Consider the following 14,915-nt stretch of genomic DNA (forward strand, 5'->3'; position numbering starts at 1 on the left):
AAGTCACCACAATTCATGGAGGTGTCCTGAACATTACAAACAGTGGGACATGGTTCTTAATAGTGTGTGTGTGATCACCACAGATAGTAATGCATGCTCTGCAATGTGCTTCCGTGCTAGCCCCAGGGTTGTTACGAAGTTCTAGTGGTAGGGCATTCCACTGCTCCACCAGCACAGTTGACAACTTCTGGATGGTCACTGGAACGTGTGGAAATGTTGCAATATGTATCCCCCATGCACACACACATGCTCCATGGGATTTAAGTCAGAGGGAATGGGCAGGGCAGTCCTTTCACCGAACATCCTCTTGCTCAAAGAGTTCCTCCACTTGTGCTGTTTGATGTGGTCATGCATTGCCATCCACAAAAATAAGATCAGAGCCGAATCCATCCCTGAAAAGATGCACACGGTGAAGGAGTACAGTGTCAAAGTAATGCTGTTCAGTGAGTGTACGCTGTTAGACGTTATGGGTGTTCAGTACGCCCATGCAAAATTATGCGTCCCCACATTATAACACCTGGCCCACCAAAACAGTTACGTTCAACAATGTTCCTCGGTGTATTACAAGTTCTTAGCTCTTGCCATGAGGTGGTCCAGGTGTTATGGGGAGGGGGAGTGGGCATAATGACAATCAAATCTTTGAACGCAGTACACTCACTGGTCCACATTACTGCCACACTTAACTCCTTCACCATGCGCATTTTTTCAGGTATGCATTCGGGCCTTACTTCATTTTTATGGATAACAATGTGCAACTGCATCGAACAGTGCAGGTGGAGGAGCTTTTGGAAAGAAAGGATATTTGGCAAATAGAATGGTTTGCTCGTACCCCTGATTTAAATCCCATTAAGCATGTGTATGTTGAACTGGGGAAACATATTGACATATTGCAGCATGGCCACATGCATCAACGGCCATCCAACAGTTGCCAACTGCACTGATGGAGGAATGGAATGCCCTACCACCAGAACTCCTTACTACCCCTGTGGCTAGCAAGGAAGCACATTGCAGAGCATGCTTTACCATCTGTGGGAATTACACACACACACTATTAAGAACTATGTCCTGTCCAGGGGACCATCATGAATCGTGGTGACTTCAGTGTAATAACTGTCTTTGAATAAAAACATCATTTCTGTTTGTCACATCGCGTGTGTGTGTGTGTGTGTGTGTGTGTGTCAAAATTTGCATGAGAGATGCTACATCATAGACAAACACTTGTACAAAGTCTACAACTTTGCTTCCGCTGTTTGCCGATAGGTGGTGACAACGGTAAGTAGCAGTTGAAAGAAACAGATCACAGATGTCAGGCAGTTAGCTTGGACCTCAGTCAACATAACCCCCATTCAAACATTAGTCAATTTGTGTCTGCATCATAAAGTTGTTCTTGATTGAAAATGTCAGTTTACAAGCCTAATTCTCATCATTTGCGGGAGGTGTTACTGTTTTGTTTCAATATGAGAAAACAGCGGCTGAGTCTCATCGAATGCTCTCAAGAACGTATCGTAAGGACGCTATTAGTGAAAGAACATGTCGTGAGTGGTTTCAATACTTCAAGAACGGTGCTTTTAACAGTTCTTTCACAGAACAGGTGGTAAGCTCATTAAAACTCACTGTTGTCCTCAGTATAAACTTCAAAATATATATATTGAATGTAAACAAAAAGAAAAATTTAATTCTCAGTCCTCATGGCTACTGAATGCAGAACTCTACTCACCACAGTGGCCCTGAACACTGTAGTTTGATTAAAATTACTTGATAGTTGATGTCTGTCACTTCCCACTACAGGGTTGTCCCATTTGCTGCTGTGCGCCGGCTTCCGCTAGATTACAGGTGACACATGAATGCAGTGGGTCACTTCTTAATGTTGTTAATGTGTAACATGGAGCAATGATGGAAACAGCTGCTGCTATGTATGACAGACAGAAACTGCAGATACTTTGTCGACAGCTGATTTTAAGTGGCCAATGACTGAACTGTGGCAGATGACATGCTTTGTAGCCCTAAATTTAAACTTGTGCCCAGCCTAACCACAAACTCATGATATGCCACGTATCCAAGAAAAGAGTGATCAATAATTTCCAGCAGGGATTTCCAGCAGGACTAAAATCAGATCGCTTTGATCATGATGATTACAGCTAACCTCTATCAGCAAAGCCGAGACAGAAAAATTTCAATTTCAGTGCTAAAAGCAAACTGTAATTCCTCACTGTCATTGGTCACCTGAAACTATCCTCACACCAGCTACATGAGCAGCCACATTACCAACCAATGAGCAGTCCTGGTTGGCACTTGACTGCAGATTATAGGGAACACAAGCACAATTCAAACAAAAAAAAACGATAGGAAGAAAAATAAGAGCAAATAAAAATGTCAATACGATATTGAAAATGATGTGGCAAAGTATTAGAAATAAAAAAATACATTTAAACCAATTAATTGAATAAAAATAATAATCAGTCATCTTGGCCACAGTTTGATAGTGGCAATTCATTTGGGTGGACAGCTAGCTGGTGGTAACACCCATATAAAACAATGTACCAAAGTTGAGGCAGAGTTGATGTATGACATAACTGCTTTCATAGGCAGTCTTACCTTTGATACAGTTGGGTATGTCTGTGACAGGACTAGTATAGGATATGATGAGTGGGGCCATGGGCTAGCTCTTGCATCTAGATCTATCAGAGGGATATTTTGACATTAAATGTCAGAACAGCATGATTGAACAGAGATACTGTAGCTCTCCATCAAAGTAAATGCTAACATAATAGAAGGCAGTCAGAGCCCTGACAAACATAAGTTCAAGCTGTTCCAGTCCAAGGTGTATAGGGCAATAAAGGTGGGAGGGCGGGGGGAGGGAAGTGGGGGGGGGGGTGCAGTGGGGGGAGGGCTTTTAGGCGTGTACCTTTTCAATTGGTTAAAGTGGATAACTGAAGAATTATGTGTGTATGGATATAACGGATATGGCACAAGCAAGCTGTTTGTGGATCAGCTTTGTAAACTGCGCCTCTCTGTGAAAACTCTACGAAGAACTTCAGCAAACTGGGCATGTGATTGCCTGTCACTATAGGGTGCTGTCCACAGATGGCTCAATTGTACAGGGGAGACTTTGTAGTGTGTAAGGAAGGGTAGCTATGAAAATAGAAGTACAGTTGATCATTATTAGGTTTCATATGTACACTCAATGTATCAACTACACAATTCACGGTTATCTTTACTCCTCCACAGAAAATTCATTTTTATCATTTTAAAGATGAATTTCCTTACTTGGTGCAGCTCATCAAATGACAGTTTCCATCATCACAACAATGAAGCACATGTGTAAAAACAAAACTGTACTCATTATGATGTTGACAATAATTTGAGCTTGTGTGTGTGTGTGTGTGTGTGTGTGTGTGTGTGTGTGTGTGTCACTGTTACAAACTTCTAGTGTTGCACCTTCATGAAACATGCAGCTACCAGTAAGGCCCCTTACTCAAGTTGTAGTACTGAACTTTCAATCAAAATTAAATCAGGGGGGTAGCAATTAAAACAATTGACTCTCATTTATATGTATACTACAAAAAACACCAATCAAGCTATATTGGTTTATAACCTTTGTGGTTTCCCTTCACCCCTACAGGAGATTGTTTAAACTGTTCCTCCAATAAACCCATCAGAAACTTCTACTGCATCCTCATTCAGCTGATATAGTGCTATCTTTAGCACAGTCACTGCCAATAAGGACTAAACACTATTTTCCAAAAGTAGATACTGAAAGACACTGCTAACGTACAGGTTCTTGTTGGCAAACATGCAGGAAAACATCTATCATAAACATGCAGTTAGCTCACATGCAGAGCTAAAAAACAACAACAAAGAACTATTTGTGACTGAATACTGCATTAAGTTTCAATTATTTAGTTGAGGGAGATTTAGAATATTTAATACTACTGATTACAAGAAAAATCAATACTTTCGATTTAAGGGATATAAGAATTCCTCACCTCAAACTGCTTCTTGGCTTTGAAATGAGTTTCAAATGAGAGGCCAACATCAGAAGATTTCACTGTAACAGCAAATTCCTGGAGAATGGCAAGGATGATGTTACATCCAAGAAGTTTCTGGAAGCAAACAAAATTTGGCTGAGCAAACATTTTCACATTAATGAAATACATTACATTTTTGATGCATTTTACAGATTTCTATGATTTCTAACAAACAAAGTAATTGAAAGCGCTGGCAGGTCGATAGACACACAAACAAACAAACACAAACATACACAGAAAATTCAAGCTTTCGCAACCAATGGTTGCTTCATCAGGAAAGAGGGAAGGAGAGGGAAAGACAAAAGGATGTGGGTTTTAAGGGAGAGGGTAAGGAGTCATTCCAATTCAGGGAGTGGAAAGACTTACCTTAGGGGGAAAAAAGGACAAGTATACACTCGCACTCACACCCATATCCAACCGCACATTTTTATGTTATGTCCTATGGACAACATTCGCAATTTGAGAAACAATACAGTTCAGTTTGAAAAAATGTGAGCAATGTCATGCGCATATTTCAGGACAGTCACAACAAATGTCAGGCTTAAGCAATTTTCTGCCATTTTTAAACCAATTCACAGTTATCATAGAACAGCAGACAGATTTTTGTCTCATTCTTGGGTAAGAAACCAACTTATGATATCCACAATATAGATACATAAAAATTGCCATTATCTTTATTGTTTATATGAGTGATTCATCTATCAACTGGTGTTACATTTATCTAAAAAGATCCTCCACATTCTAGTAGTATGATAAGAATGGGAGAAATGAAGAAGACTGTTTGACAACACAATTACTTTCTTCAGCTGAATACATCGCATCCTACTGTCTTTCACAAACCATCAAATGCCTGAAACAAGACAGGTGATTTAGATCTTAGACGAAAAAGGATGAGTTCTCTTTCTGTGGAAAAGACTATATCTTTCAAACAAGACAGGTCCGCTCCCTTTCAGACTTATTTTAAATTTCTGAAAGTGTTCAAAATCCACTCATGAAAGAGACCATCTATGCAGACATATTCTTCCTGCTGTTAGTGTATTTGAGACTCTGCAACATTACAGAAAATATTTGGGAACTCTGCTACTGTCTAACAATTTCCTTGTGTAGTGCTAAATTATCCAGTTAAACTCATTTCGTATTCTCATGTCAACTAAATGAAATACTCTTAATATTTAATATGCAAGAAATAAATTTAATTTTTTCAAGCCAGGAAAGTTGTTCCATACATACATTACAATTGCTTTTATCTTCCATTTTATGAGGTCTACGTTAACCAATACTACAGCAAAAAGGACATACTTTACAAGTACAGTGTCATACTATTTATGCAGTATAGTGGCATCTACTTATGTGAAGCCTGTTTTAACAGCCAGTTCAAATCTCACTAGTGAAGAGTACTACAATATTTTGAGTTAGTTTTCCCCTTTTCTTTAATTAAGATGTACATAGCCAGAATGGAATTGAGTCATGAAATCATAGGAAAATTTCTGCATTACTAAGTCACTGTTGCACAGACTGTACACTGAGGTGACAAAAAAAATTATTCCATGTGGGAAAAATATGTATAAAAAACAAAGATGCTTTAACTTACCAAACGAGAAAGTGCTGGTATGTAGATATACACCACAAAATAAAAAACACACACACAAATATTCAAGCTTTCGCAACCCATGGTTGCTTCATCAGGAAAGAGGGAAGGAGAGGGAAAGACGAAAGGATGTGGGTTTTAAGGGAGAGGGTAAGGAGTCATTCCCATCTCAGGAGCGGAAAGACTTACCTTAGGGGGAAAAAAGGACAGGTATACACATCCATCCGCACATATACAGACATGGGCAGACATATCTAAATGCAAAGAGGTTGGGCAGAGATGTCAGTCGAGGTGGAAGTACAGAGGCAAAGATGTTGTTGAATGACAGGTGAGGTACGAGGGGCGGCAACTTGAAATTAGCAGAGGTTGAGGCCTGGTGGGTAATGGGAAGAGAGAATATACTGAAGAGCAAGTTCCCATCTCCAGAGTTCTGATAGGTTGATGTCAGTGGGAAGTATCCAGATAACCCGGACGGTGTAACACTGTGCCAAGATGTGCTGGCCGTGCACCAAGGCATGTTTAGCCACAGGGTGATCCTCATTACCAACAAACACTGTCTGCCTGTGTCCGTTCATGTGAGTTGTTACACAGAGGTGGCAGTAGTATTGTGAACACAATGTGTAAAAGGAAAGCACAGTGCATTTGGGAGCTGTCATTTGTACTCAGTTAATTCATGTGAAATGGTTTCTGAAGTGATTATGGCTGCACTATGGGAATTAATAGACTCTGAACACGAAATGGTAGTTGGAGCAAGATGCACGGCACATTCCATTTTGGAAATCATTATTAAGGAATTCATTATTCAGATATCCACAGTGTCAAGAGTGTGTCAAGAATACTAAATTTCAGGTATTACCTCTCCCCAAGGACAAACACAGTGGCCAGTAGCCTTCACTTAATGACCAAGAGCAGCAGCGTTTGCATAGAGTTGTAACAACTAACAGACATGCAACACTGCATGAAATAGCTGCAGAAATCAATGTGGAACATACAGTGCCTTTGCTAACAGCACATCACATTACCTCACTTGCAGCACCTCTCCTGGGCTTGTGACCATATCGGTTGGACCCTAGACAATTGGAAAACTGTGGCCTGGTCAGATGAGTCCCAATTTCATTTGGTATGAGCTGATGGCAGGGTTCAAATGTGGTGCACACCTCCACAAAGCCATGGACCCAAGTTGTCAACAAGGCACTGTGCAAACTGGTAGTGGCTCCATAATGGTGTGGGTTGTGTTTACATGGAATGGACTGGGTCCTCTGGTCAAATTGAACTGATCATTGACTGGAAATGTTTATGTTCAGCTACTTGGAGACCATTTGCAGCCATTCATGGACTTTATGTTCCAAAAGAACAATGAAAATTTTATGGCTGCATCATGTTACCGGGCCACAACTGTTCGCAATTGGTTTGATTAACATTCTGGACAATCTAAGTGAATGATCTGGCCACCCAGATTCCTATCATGAATCCAATCGAACATTTATGGGACATAATCAAGAGGTCAGTTCGTGTACAAAATCCTGCACCAGCATCACTGGCTAATCATGGATGTCTAGAGAGCTAGCATGGCTCAATATTTTTACAGAGGACTTCCAACGACTTGTTGAGTCCATGCCATGTCAAGTTGCTGCATATGCCCTGCACAAGGAGGTCTGACATGATATTAGGAGATATCCCATGACTTTTGTCACCTCAGCGTCTAAAAGCTTTAGAGAACTATCAACCTTTTAATAGTCCCTGATTAAATTATTAGCATATTACTAGTTCTTGCAAGAGTCAAAGAGGCAACACATATCAGTAGAATAACAGCAGTACATGCTGCCTGTAAAATTCTAATTTGCTATCAATTTTCTCACACTTGCCACAATCTTTAACAAGTAACTGTTGCATCAGGTGTGTAAAATTAACACCACATTATCATAAATGAAAACTGCATTTCATGTAATTTAATGGATGGCATAACTTTTTAGGTAAAAAGACGAGGGCTAATAGAAATCCTTGGGTAACAGAAGGCATATTGAATTTAATCGATGAAAGGAGAAAATACAAAAATGCAGTAAATGAATCAGACAAACAGAAATACAAACATCTCAAAAATGAGATCGACAGGAAGTGCAAAATGGCCAAGCAGGGATCGCTACAGGACAAATGCAAGGATGTTGTTGTTGTTGTTGTGGTCTTCAGTCCTGAGACTGGTTTGATGCAGCTCTCCATGCTACTCTATCCTGTGCAAGCTTCTTCATCTCCCAGTACCTACTGCAAACTATATCTTTCTGAATCTCCTTAGTGTATTCATCTCTTGGTCTCCCTCTACGATTTTTACCCTCCGCGCTGCCCTCCAATGCTAAATTTGTGATTCCTTGATGCCTCAAAACATGTCCTACCAACCGATCCCTTCTTCTAGTCAAGTTGTGCCACAAACTTCTCTTCTCCCCAATCCTATTCAATACCTCCTCATTAGTTACATGATCTACCCACCTTACCTTCAGCATTCTTCTGTAGCACCACATTTCGAAAGCTTCTATTCTCTTCTTGTCCAAACTAGTTATCGTCCATGTTTCACTTCCATACATGGCTACACTCCATACAAATACTTTCAGAAACGACTTCCTGACACTTAAATCTATACTCGATGTTAACAAATTTCTCTTCTTCAGAAACGATTTCCTTGCCATTGCCAGTCTACATTTTATATCCTCTCTACTTCGACCATCATCAGTTATTTTACTCCCTAAATAGCAAAACTCCTTTACTACTTTAAGTGTCTCATTTCCTAATCTAATCCCCTCAGCATCACCCGATTTAATTTGACTACATTCCATTATCCTCGTTTTGCTTTTGTTGATGTTCATCTTATATCCTCCTTTCAAGACACTGTCCATTCCGTTCAACTGCTCTTCCAAGTCCTTTGCTGTCTCTGACAGAATTACAATGTCATCGGCGAACCTCAAAGTTTTTACTTCTTCTCCATGAGTTTTAATACCTACTCCGAATTTTTCTTTTGTTTCCTTTACTGCTTGCTCAATATACAGATTGAATAACATCGGGGATAGGCTACAACCCTGTCTCACTCCTTTCCCAACCACTGCTTCCCTTTCATGCCCCTAGACTCTTATAACTGCCATCTGGTTGCTGTACAAATTGTAAATAGCTTTTCACTCCCTGTATTTTACCCCTGCCACCTTCAGAATTTGAAAGAGAGTATTCCAGTTAACATTGTCAAAAGCTTTCTCTAAGTCTACAAATGCTAGAAACGTAGGTTTGCCTTTTCTTAATCTTTCTTCTAAGATAAGTCGTAAGGTTAGTATTGCCTCACGTGTTCCAACATTTCTACGGAATCCAAACTGATCTTCCCCGAGGTCCGCTTCTACCAGTTTTTCCATTCGTCTGTAAAGAATTCGCGTTAGTATTTTGCAGCTGTGACTTATTAAACTGATAGTTCGGTAATTTTCACATCTGTCAACACCTGCTTTCTTTGGGATTGGAATTATTATATTCTTCTTGAAGTCTGAGGGTATTTCGCCTGTCTCATACATCTTGCTCACCAGATGGTAGAGTTTTGTTAGGCCTGGCTCTCCCAAGGCCATCAGTAGTTCTAATGGAATGTTGTCTACTCCCGGGGCCTTGTTTCGACTCAGGTCTTTCAGTGCTCTGTCACACTCTTCACGCAGTATCTTATCTCCCATTTCGTCTTCATCTACATCCTCTTCCATTTCCATAATATTGTCCTCAAGTACATTGCCATTGTATAAACCCTCTATATACTCCTTCCACCTTTCTGCCTTCCCTTCTTTGCTTAGAACTGGGTTGCCATCTGAGCTCTTGATATTCATACAAGTGGTTCTCTTCTCTCCAAAGGTCTCTTTAAGTTTCCTGTAGGCAGTATCTATCTTACCCCTAGTGAGACAAGCCTCTACATCCTTACATTTGTCCTCTAGCCATCCCTGCTTAGCCATTTTGCACTTCCTGTAGATCTCATTTTTGAGACGTTTGTATTCCTTTTTGCCTGCTTCATTTACTGCATTTTTATATTTTCTCCTTTCATCAATTAAATTCAATATTTCTTCTGTTACCCAAGGATTTCTATTAGCCCTCGTCTTTTTACCTACTTGATCGTCTGCTGCCTTCACTACTTCATCCCTCAAAGCTACCCATTCTTCTTCTACTGTATTTCTTTCCCCCTTTCCTGTCAATTGTTCCCTTATGCTCTCCCTGAAACACTCTACAACCTCTGGTTCTTTCAGTTTATCCAGGTCCCATCTCCTTAAATTCCCACCTTTTTGCAGTTTCTTCAGTTTCAATCTGCAGTTCATAACCAATAGATTGTGGTCAGAATCCACATCTGCCCCTGGAAATGTCTTACAATTTAAAACCTGGTTCCTAAATCTCTGTCTTACCATTATATAATCTATCTGATACCTTTTAGTATCTCCAGGATTCTTCCAGGTATACAACCTTCTTTTATGATTCTTGAACCAAGTGTTAGTTATGATTAAGTTATGCTCTGTGCAAAATTCTACAAGGCGGCTTCCTCTTTCATTTCTTCCCCCCAATCCGTATTCACCTACTATGTTTCCTTCTCTCCCTTTTCCTACTGACGAATTCCAGTCACCCATGACTTAAATTTTCGTCTCCCTTCACTACCTGAATAATTTCTTTTATCTCGTCATACATTTCATCTATTTCTTCATCATCTGCAGAGCTAGTTGGCATATAAACTTGTACTACTGTAGTAGGCATGGGCTTTGTGTCTATCTTGGCCACAATAATGCGTTCACTATGCTGTTTGTAGTAGCTAACCCGCACTCCTATTTTTTTTATTCATTATTAAACCTACTCCTGCATTACCCCTATTTGATTTTGTATTTATAACCCTGTAATCACCAGACCAAAAGTCTTGTTCCTCCCGCCACCGAACTTCACTAATTCCCACTATATCTAACTTTAACCTATCCATTTCCCTTTTTAAATTTTCTAACCTACCTGCCCGCTTAAGTGATCTGACATTCCACGCTACGATCCGTAGAACACCAGTTTTCTTTCTCCTGATAACGACGTCCTCCTGAGTAGTCCCCGCCCAGAGATCCGAATGGGGGACTATTTTACCTCCGGAATATTTTACCCAAGAGGACGCCATCATCATTTAATCATACAGTAAAGCTGCATGTCCTCGGGAAAAAATACGGCTGTAGTTTCCCCTTGCTTTCAGCTGTTCGCAGTACCAGCACAGCAGGGCCGTTTTGGTTAATGTTACAAGGCCAGATCAGTCAATCATCCAGACTGTTGCCCCTGCAACTACTGAAAAGGCTGCTGCCCCTCTTCAGGAACCACATGTTTGTCTGGCCTCTCAACAGATACCCCTCCGTTGTGGTTGCACCTACGGTACGGCCATCTGTATCGCTGAGGCACGCAAGCCTCCCCACCAACGGCAAGGTCCATGGTTCATGGGGGGTGTAAGGATGTAGAGATGTATATCTCTAGGGATAAGATAGATACTGCCTACAGGAAAATTAAAGAGACCTTTGGAGAAAAGAGAACCACTTGAATGAATATCAAGAGCTCAGATGGAAACCCAGTTCTAAGCAAAGAAGGGAAAGCAGAAAGGCGGGAGGAGTATATAGAGGGTCTATAAAAGTGCATTGTTCTTCAGGACAATATTATGTAAATGGAAGAGGATGAAGATGAAATGGGAGATATGATACTGCGTGAAGAGTTTGACAGAGCACTGAAAGACCTAAGTCGAAACAAGGACCCAGGAGTAGACAACATTCCATTACATCTAGTGATAGCTTTCGGAGAGCCAGCCCTGAAAAAACTCTACCATCTGGTGAGCAAGATGTATGAGACAGGCAAAATACCCTCATACTTCAAGAAGAATATAATAATTCCAATCCCACAGAAAGCAGGTGTTGACAGATGTGAAAATTACCGAACTATCAGTTTAATAAGTCATGCCTGCAAATGCCTAACACGAATTCTTTACAGATGAATGGAAAAACTGGTAGAAGCCGACCTTGGGGAAGATCAATTTGGATTCCGTAGAAATGTTGGAACACGTGAGGCAATACTGACCCTACGACTTATCTTAGAAGCTCGATTAAGGAAAGGCAAACCTACGTTTCTAGCATTTGTAGACTTAGAGAAAGCTTTTGACAATGTTGACTGAAATACTCTCTTTCAAATTCTGAAGGTGGCAGGGGTAAAATACAGGGAGTGAAAAGCTATTTACAATTTGTACAGAAGCTAGATGGCAGCTGTAAGCGCAGAGGGGCATGAAAGTGAAGCAGTGGTTGGGATGGGAGTGAGACAGGGTTGTAGCCTATCCCCAATGTTATTCAATCTGTATATTGAGCAAAAAGTAAGGGAAACAAAAGAAAAATTTGGAGTAGAAATTAAAATCCATGGAGAAGAAATAAAAACGTTGAGGTTCGCCGATGACATTGTAATTCTGTCAGAGACAGCAAAGGATCTGGAAGAGCAGTTGAACGGAATGAACAGTGTCTTGAAAGGAGGATATAAGATGAACATCAACAAAAGCAAAACAAGAATAATGGAATGTAGTCGGACTAAATCGGGTGATGCTGAGGGAATTATTTTATACGAGGTGTTCGATCATTATTGGCGATTCAAGTGTGCTAACCACTGGGCCACCTCACACGGTAATAGATTACGAGTGGTGCCATAAGAAGCGAGGAAGTTTGGAATCATCCAACCAAGATAAATGCATTCACAAATATTGCCAAAACTGGAAGCGGTTTCTGCAGCAGCTCAAAATGCATTTTCAGTTAGTTGGCAAATAGCTAAGCTCTCCATCACGTGATGACAAATTAGACCACCAGACAAGGAAGTGTTTCTTGCTCTCAAGTAGATTTCTGAATATTAGTGAACAGACACAGCCTAGACAGACATCTAGTGTTCCTTAGATAATACAAAAAGCACCTCCACTGCATCAGACATTTCACCTGGAAAGAGGTGCATAGACAGACAGTGTTATCTTTCTGTACCTGCAACAGGTCATAAAGGCCACCCCAAGTGAGTGTCATATTTGCCCCTCACTGATGTATAAGTTTTGTCCAGACTGTAGGAAGTGCCACAAATTTCACGAGTGTTCTCATGTTACTTGTGTACCAGAGCACGAGAAAAGTGGGGCGAACTGATACACTGTGGGAAGTAGAGCCTGACTAAGTATCGGTGTTCGTTTTAACTCCAATGTTGGCAGAACCTGGCCAAGCAGCTAATATACTCCTAATTGAGTTGAATATCAATTGTATTATGACTCAATTTCAGTCTGATGCAGGAGCTGTAGCTTCCTTGATTAACCAGGAACCTCTCAGTGTTTGGCCTCCCCCTGCTTGCAGCCGTCACAGTTGCAGGTTATTTCATATTGCTGACAAAAGATTCCTTTGAGAGAGAGCATTACTATATGGGCAAAATACAAGAATGTAGAAGGGTAAATCACCTTGTATGTTGAACTTTCACCATCAGCAATAAACCTCTTCATTTTCATGTATTTACTACATTTGGTTTCCAAGTATTGTAAGAGGTGAACCTGGTGTCAACCTTGGTACTATTCCAAGATTTAGAATCATTATTAGATAATTATCAGCGGTTACTCCAATCAACAGTGGGTATGGCCAAAAAGTTTTAAGCTTACATGTCACTCACGCAGTCCATTGTGCCTAAATTTTGTCATGCACAGCCAGTCCCATTCACAATGTCGGACGCAGTAAAGGCTGAATTAGACAGGTTACAGAAGTAATTCAATCTAGGGGCAGTTTTTACCCACAGCTTAAAAACAAACAAGTAAACTATTTTCTTGTGTTCCAAGGTTTATCCACAAATGAGGTAATTAGCACTGTATTCACTGAGTTATGAAAACTGGTTCTAATTACCCAATAATTAAAATAAATAAAGTATGTCAAATATTGCTCTTTTTGCACAAATTGTGCTGGAGTGTTTGCACAACAGATGTCCATAGGCTCACATTTTTCATTCCCTTCCACAGAATGGCCCAAGATGGAGCATGACTGACTACAATAGGATAATGGGCAATGACACAGTTAGATGCTGCTTTGTAGTCAATTCAGTGGAAAAAGTATGAAGTGCTACAGTAAGCAATGATTCTCAAAATTGTTAGTTAAAAAGAAACTGTAATGAAAAGCGAGATGGTACAAATGCGTACAGGAAAACAAAAAAATTAAACAATGTCATTGAGGAGAAGATTGGTTTTCTCAGTATGGGAAAGAATGATCAAGCAGGAAAAGTTCGTATGTTCGACTAAGATCTGTAGCTGTCAGGATATATTCCTTCCTTGCTTTGTTCTACTGTTGAATTTAGAATGTTTAGCATAGTAAATGCATTAAAGCTCACAGACTATTGACACTTGGTACAGGGGTAGGTAGCTGACCCTCAATACAAAAAAATTAATGCCTAGTGCATAAATAGGCAGAAAATCCGATTACTGTTTGATTTCGCAACTGGAGATCAATCACAGGAAACAGTCAAAACTGTAAAATATTAAAGAGTATGTGCTCCCAGAAATTTAAAGGACAGTGACCACATAAAACTACTCGCAGAAAAGGCTGATATCAAACATATTCAATGAGAGAATCCTAACGAAAAATAATTTTTCACATGAAGGAGGTAACTTACTAAACCTTCGTTTGAACAGTTCTGGGCATTGTTCATTACCTAGCACCCTTACCAGATAAGCCATTACACAAAGGTGGGCAAAAGTAGTTCAAGGATTATATGAGATGCACTGATTTGTTGGTGTAGCAACCATTTGTCAATGTACACATTTATCAAATTTAAAGACAGTCCACATTCAGAATATTTTGAGATACATATGTTTAAGTGTACATGCATCATTTGAAAATGGGCACTAATTCCAAAACTGTCCATTCATGATGTGTCAATAAATTCTAATTTTCAACAAAAAGTTTACAGTTTCTGCAGAACAGTGATTTTAACCTTTAACGATTTAATAGGGGCTGTGAAACGTGTACAGAAATTATTCAAAAATAATTCACTGATGCTTATTTGTGAATCATTTATTTCAATAACAACAGCTGAAAACAAAACAATTTCAAAAAATTTAGAATCAAGTATATCTATCAACAACTTACTTTTGGTGTATCTCCACTCCGAATCATTGCTTCAATGGTAGTCAGTAGGTGACCCCTCTTAATACCAAAATCATCAATGCTGCCACGTTTTATCAAAATAGCGATCACCTAGAACATAAAGATTAAGTGAGAGAGAGAGAGAGAGAGAGAGAGAGAGAGAGAGAGAGA

General features: G+C 39.9%; 1 protein-coding gene across 1 annotated transcript in view; it reads right to left on the minus strand.

Annotated features, from left to right (window-relative positions):
- Positions 1–14,915, minus strand: part of LOC126469818 (exportin-4-like) — a 225,342-nt gene that overhangs the window by 157,013 nt on the left and 53,414 nt on the right. Inside the window, exons 4-5 of the mRNA XM_050097100.1 lie at positions 14,748–14,855; positions 3,987–4,103 (exon numbers count right to left, since the gene is read on the minus strand). Of these exons, the coding sequence (XP_049953057.1) occupies positions 3,987–4,103; positions 14,748–14,855 (225 nt within the window). The remainder of the gene's footprint in view (positions 1–3,986; positions 4,104–14,747; positions 14,856–14,915) is intronic.

Source organism: Schistocerca serialis, chromosome 3, assembly GCF_023864345.2.
Source record: "Schistocerca serialis cubense isolate TAMUIC-IGC-003099 chromosome 3, iqSchSeri2.2, whole genome shotgun sequence".
Taxonomy (NCBI): domain Eukaryota; kingdom Metazoa; phylum Arthropoda; class Insecta; order Orthoptera; family Acrididae; genus Schistocerca; species Schistocerca serialis.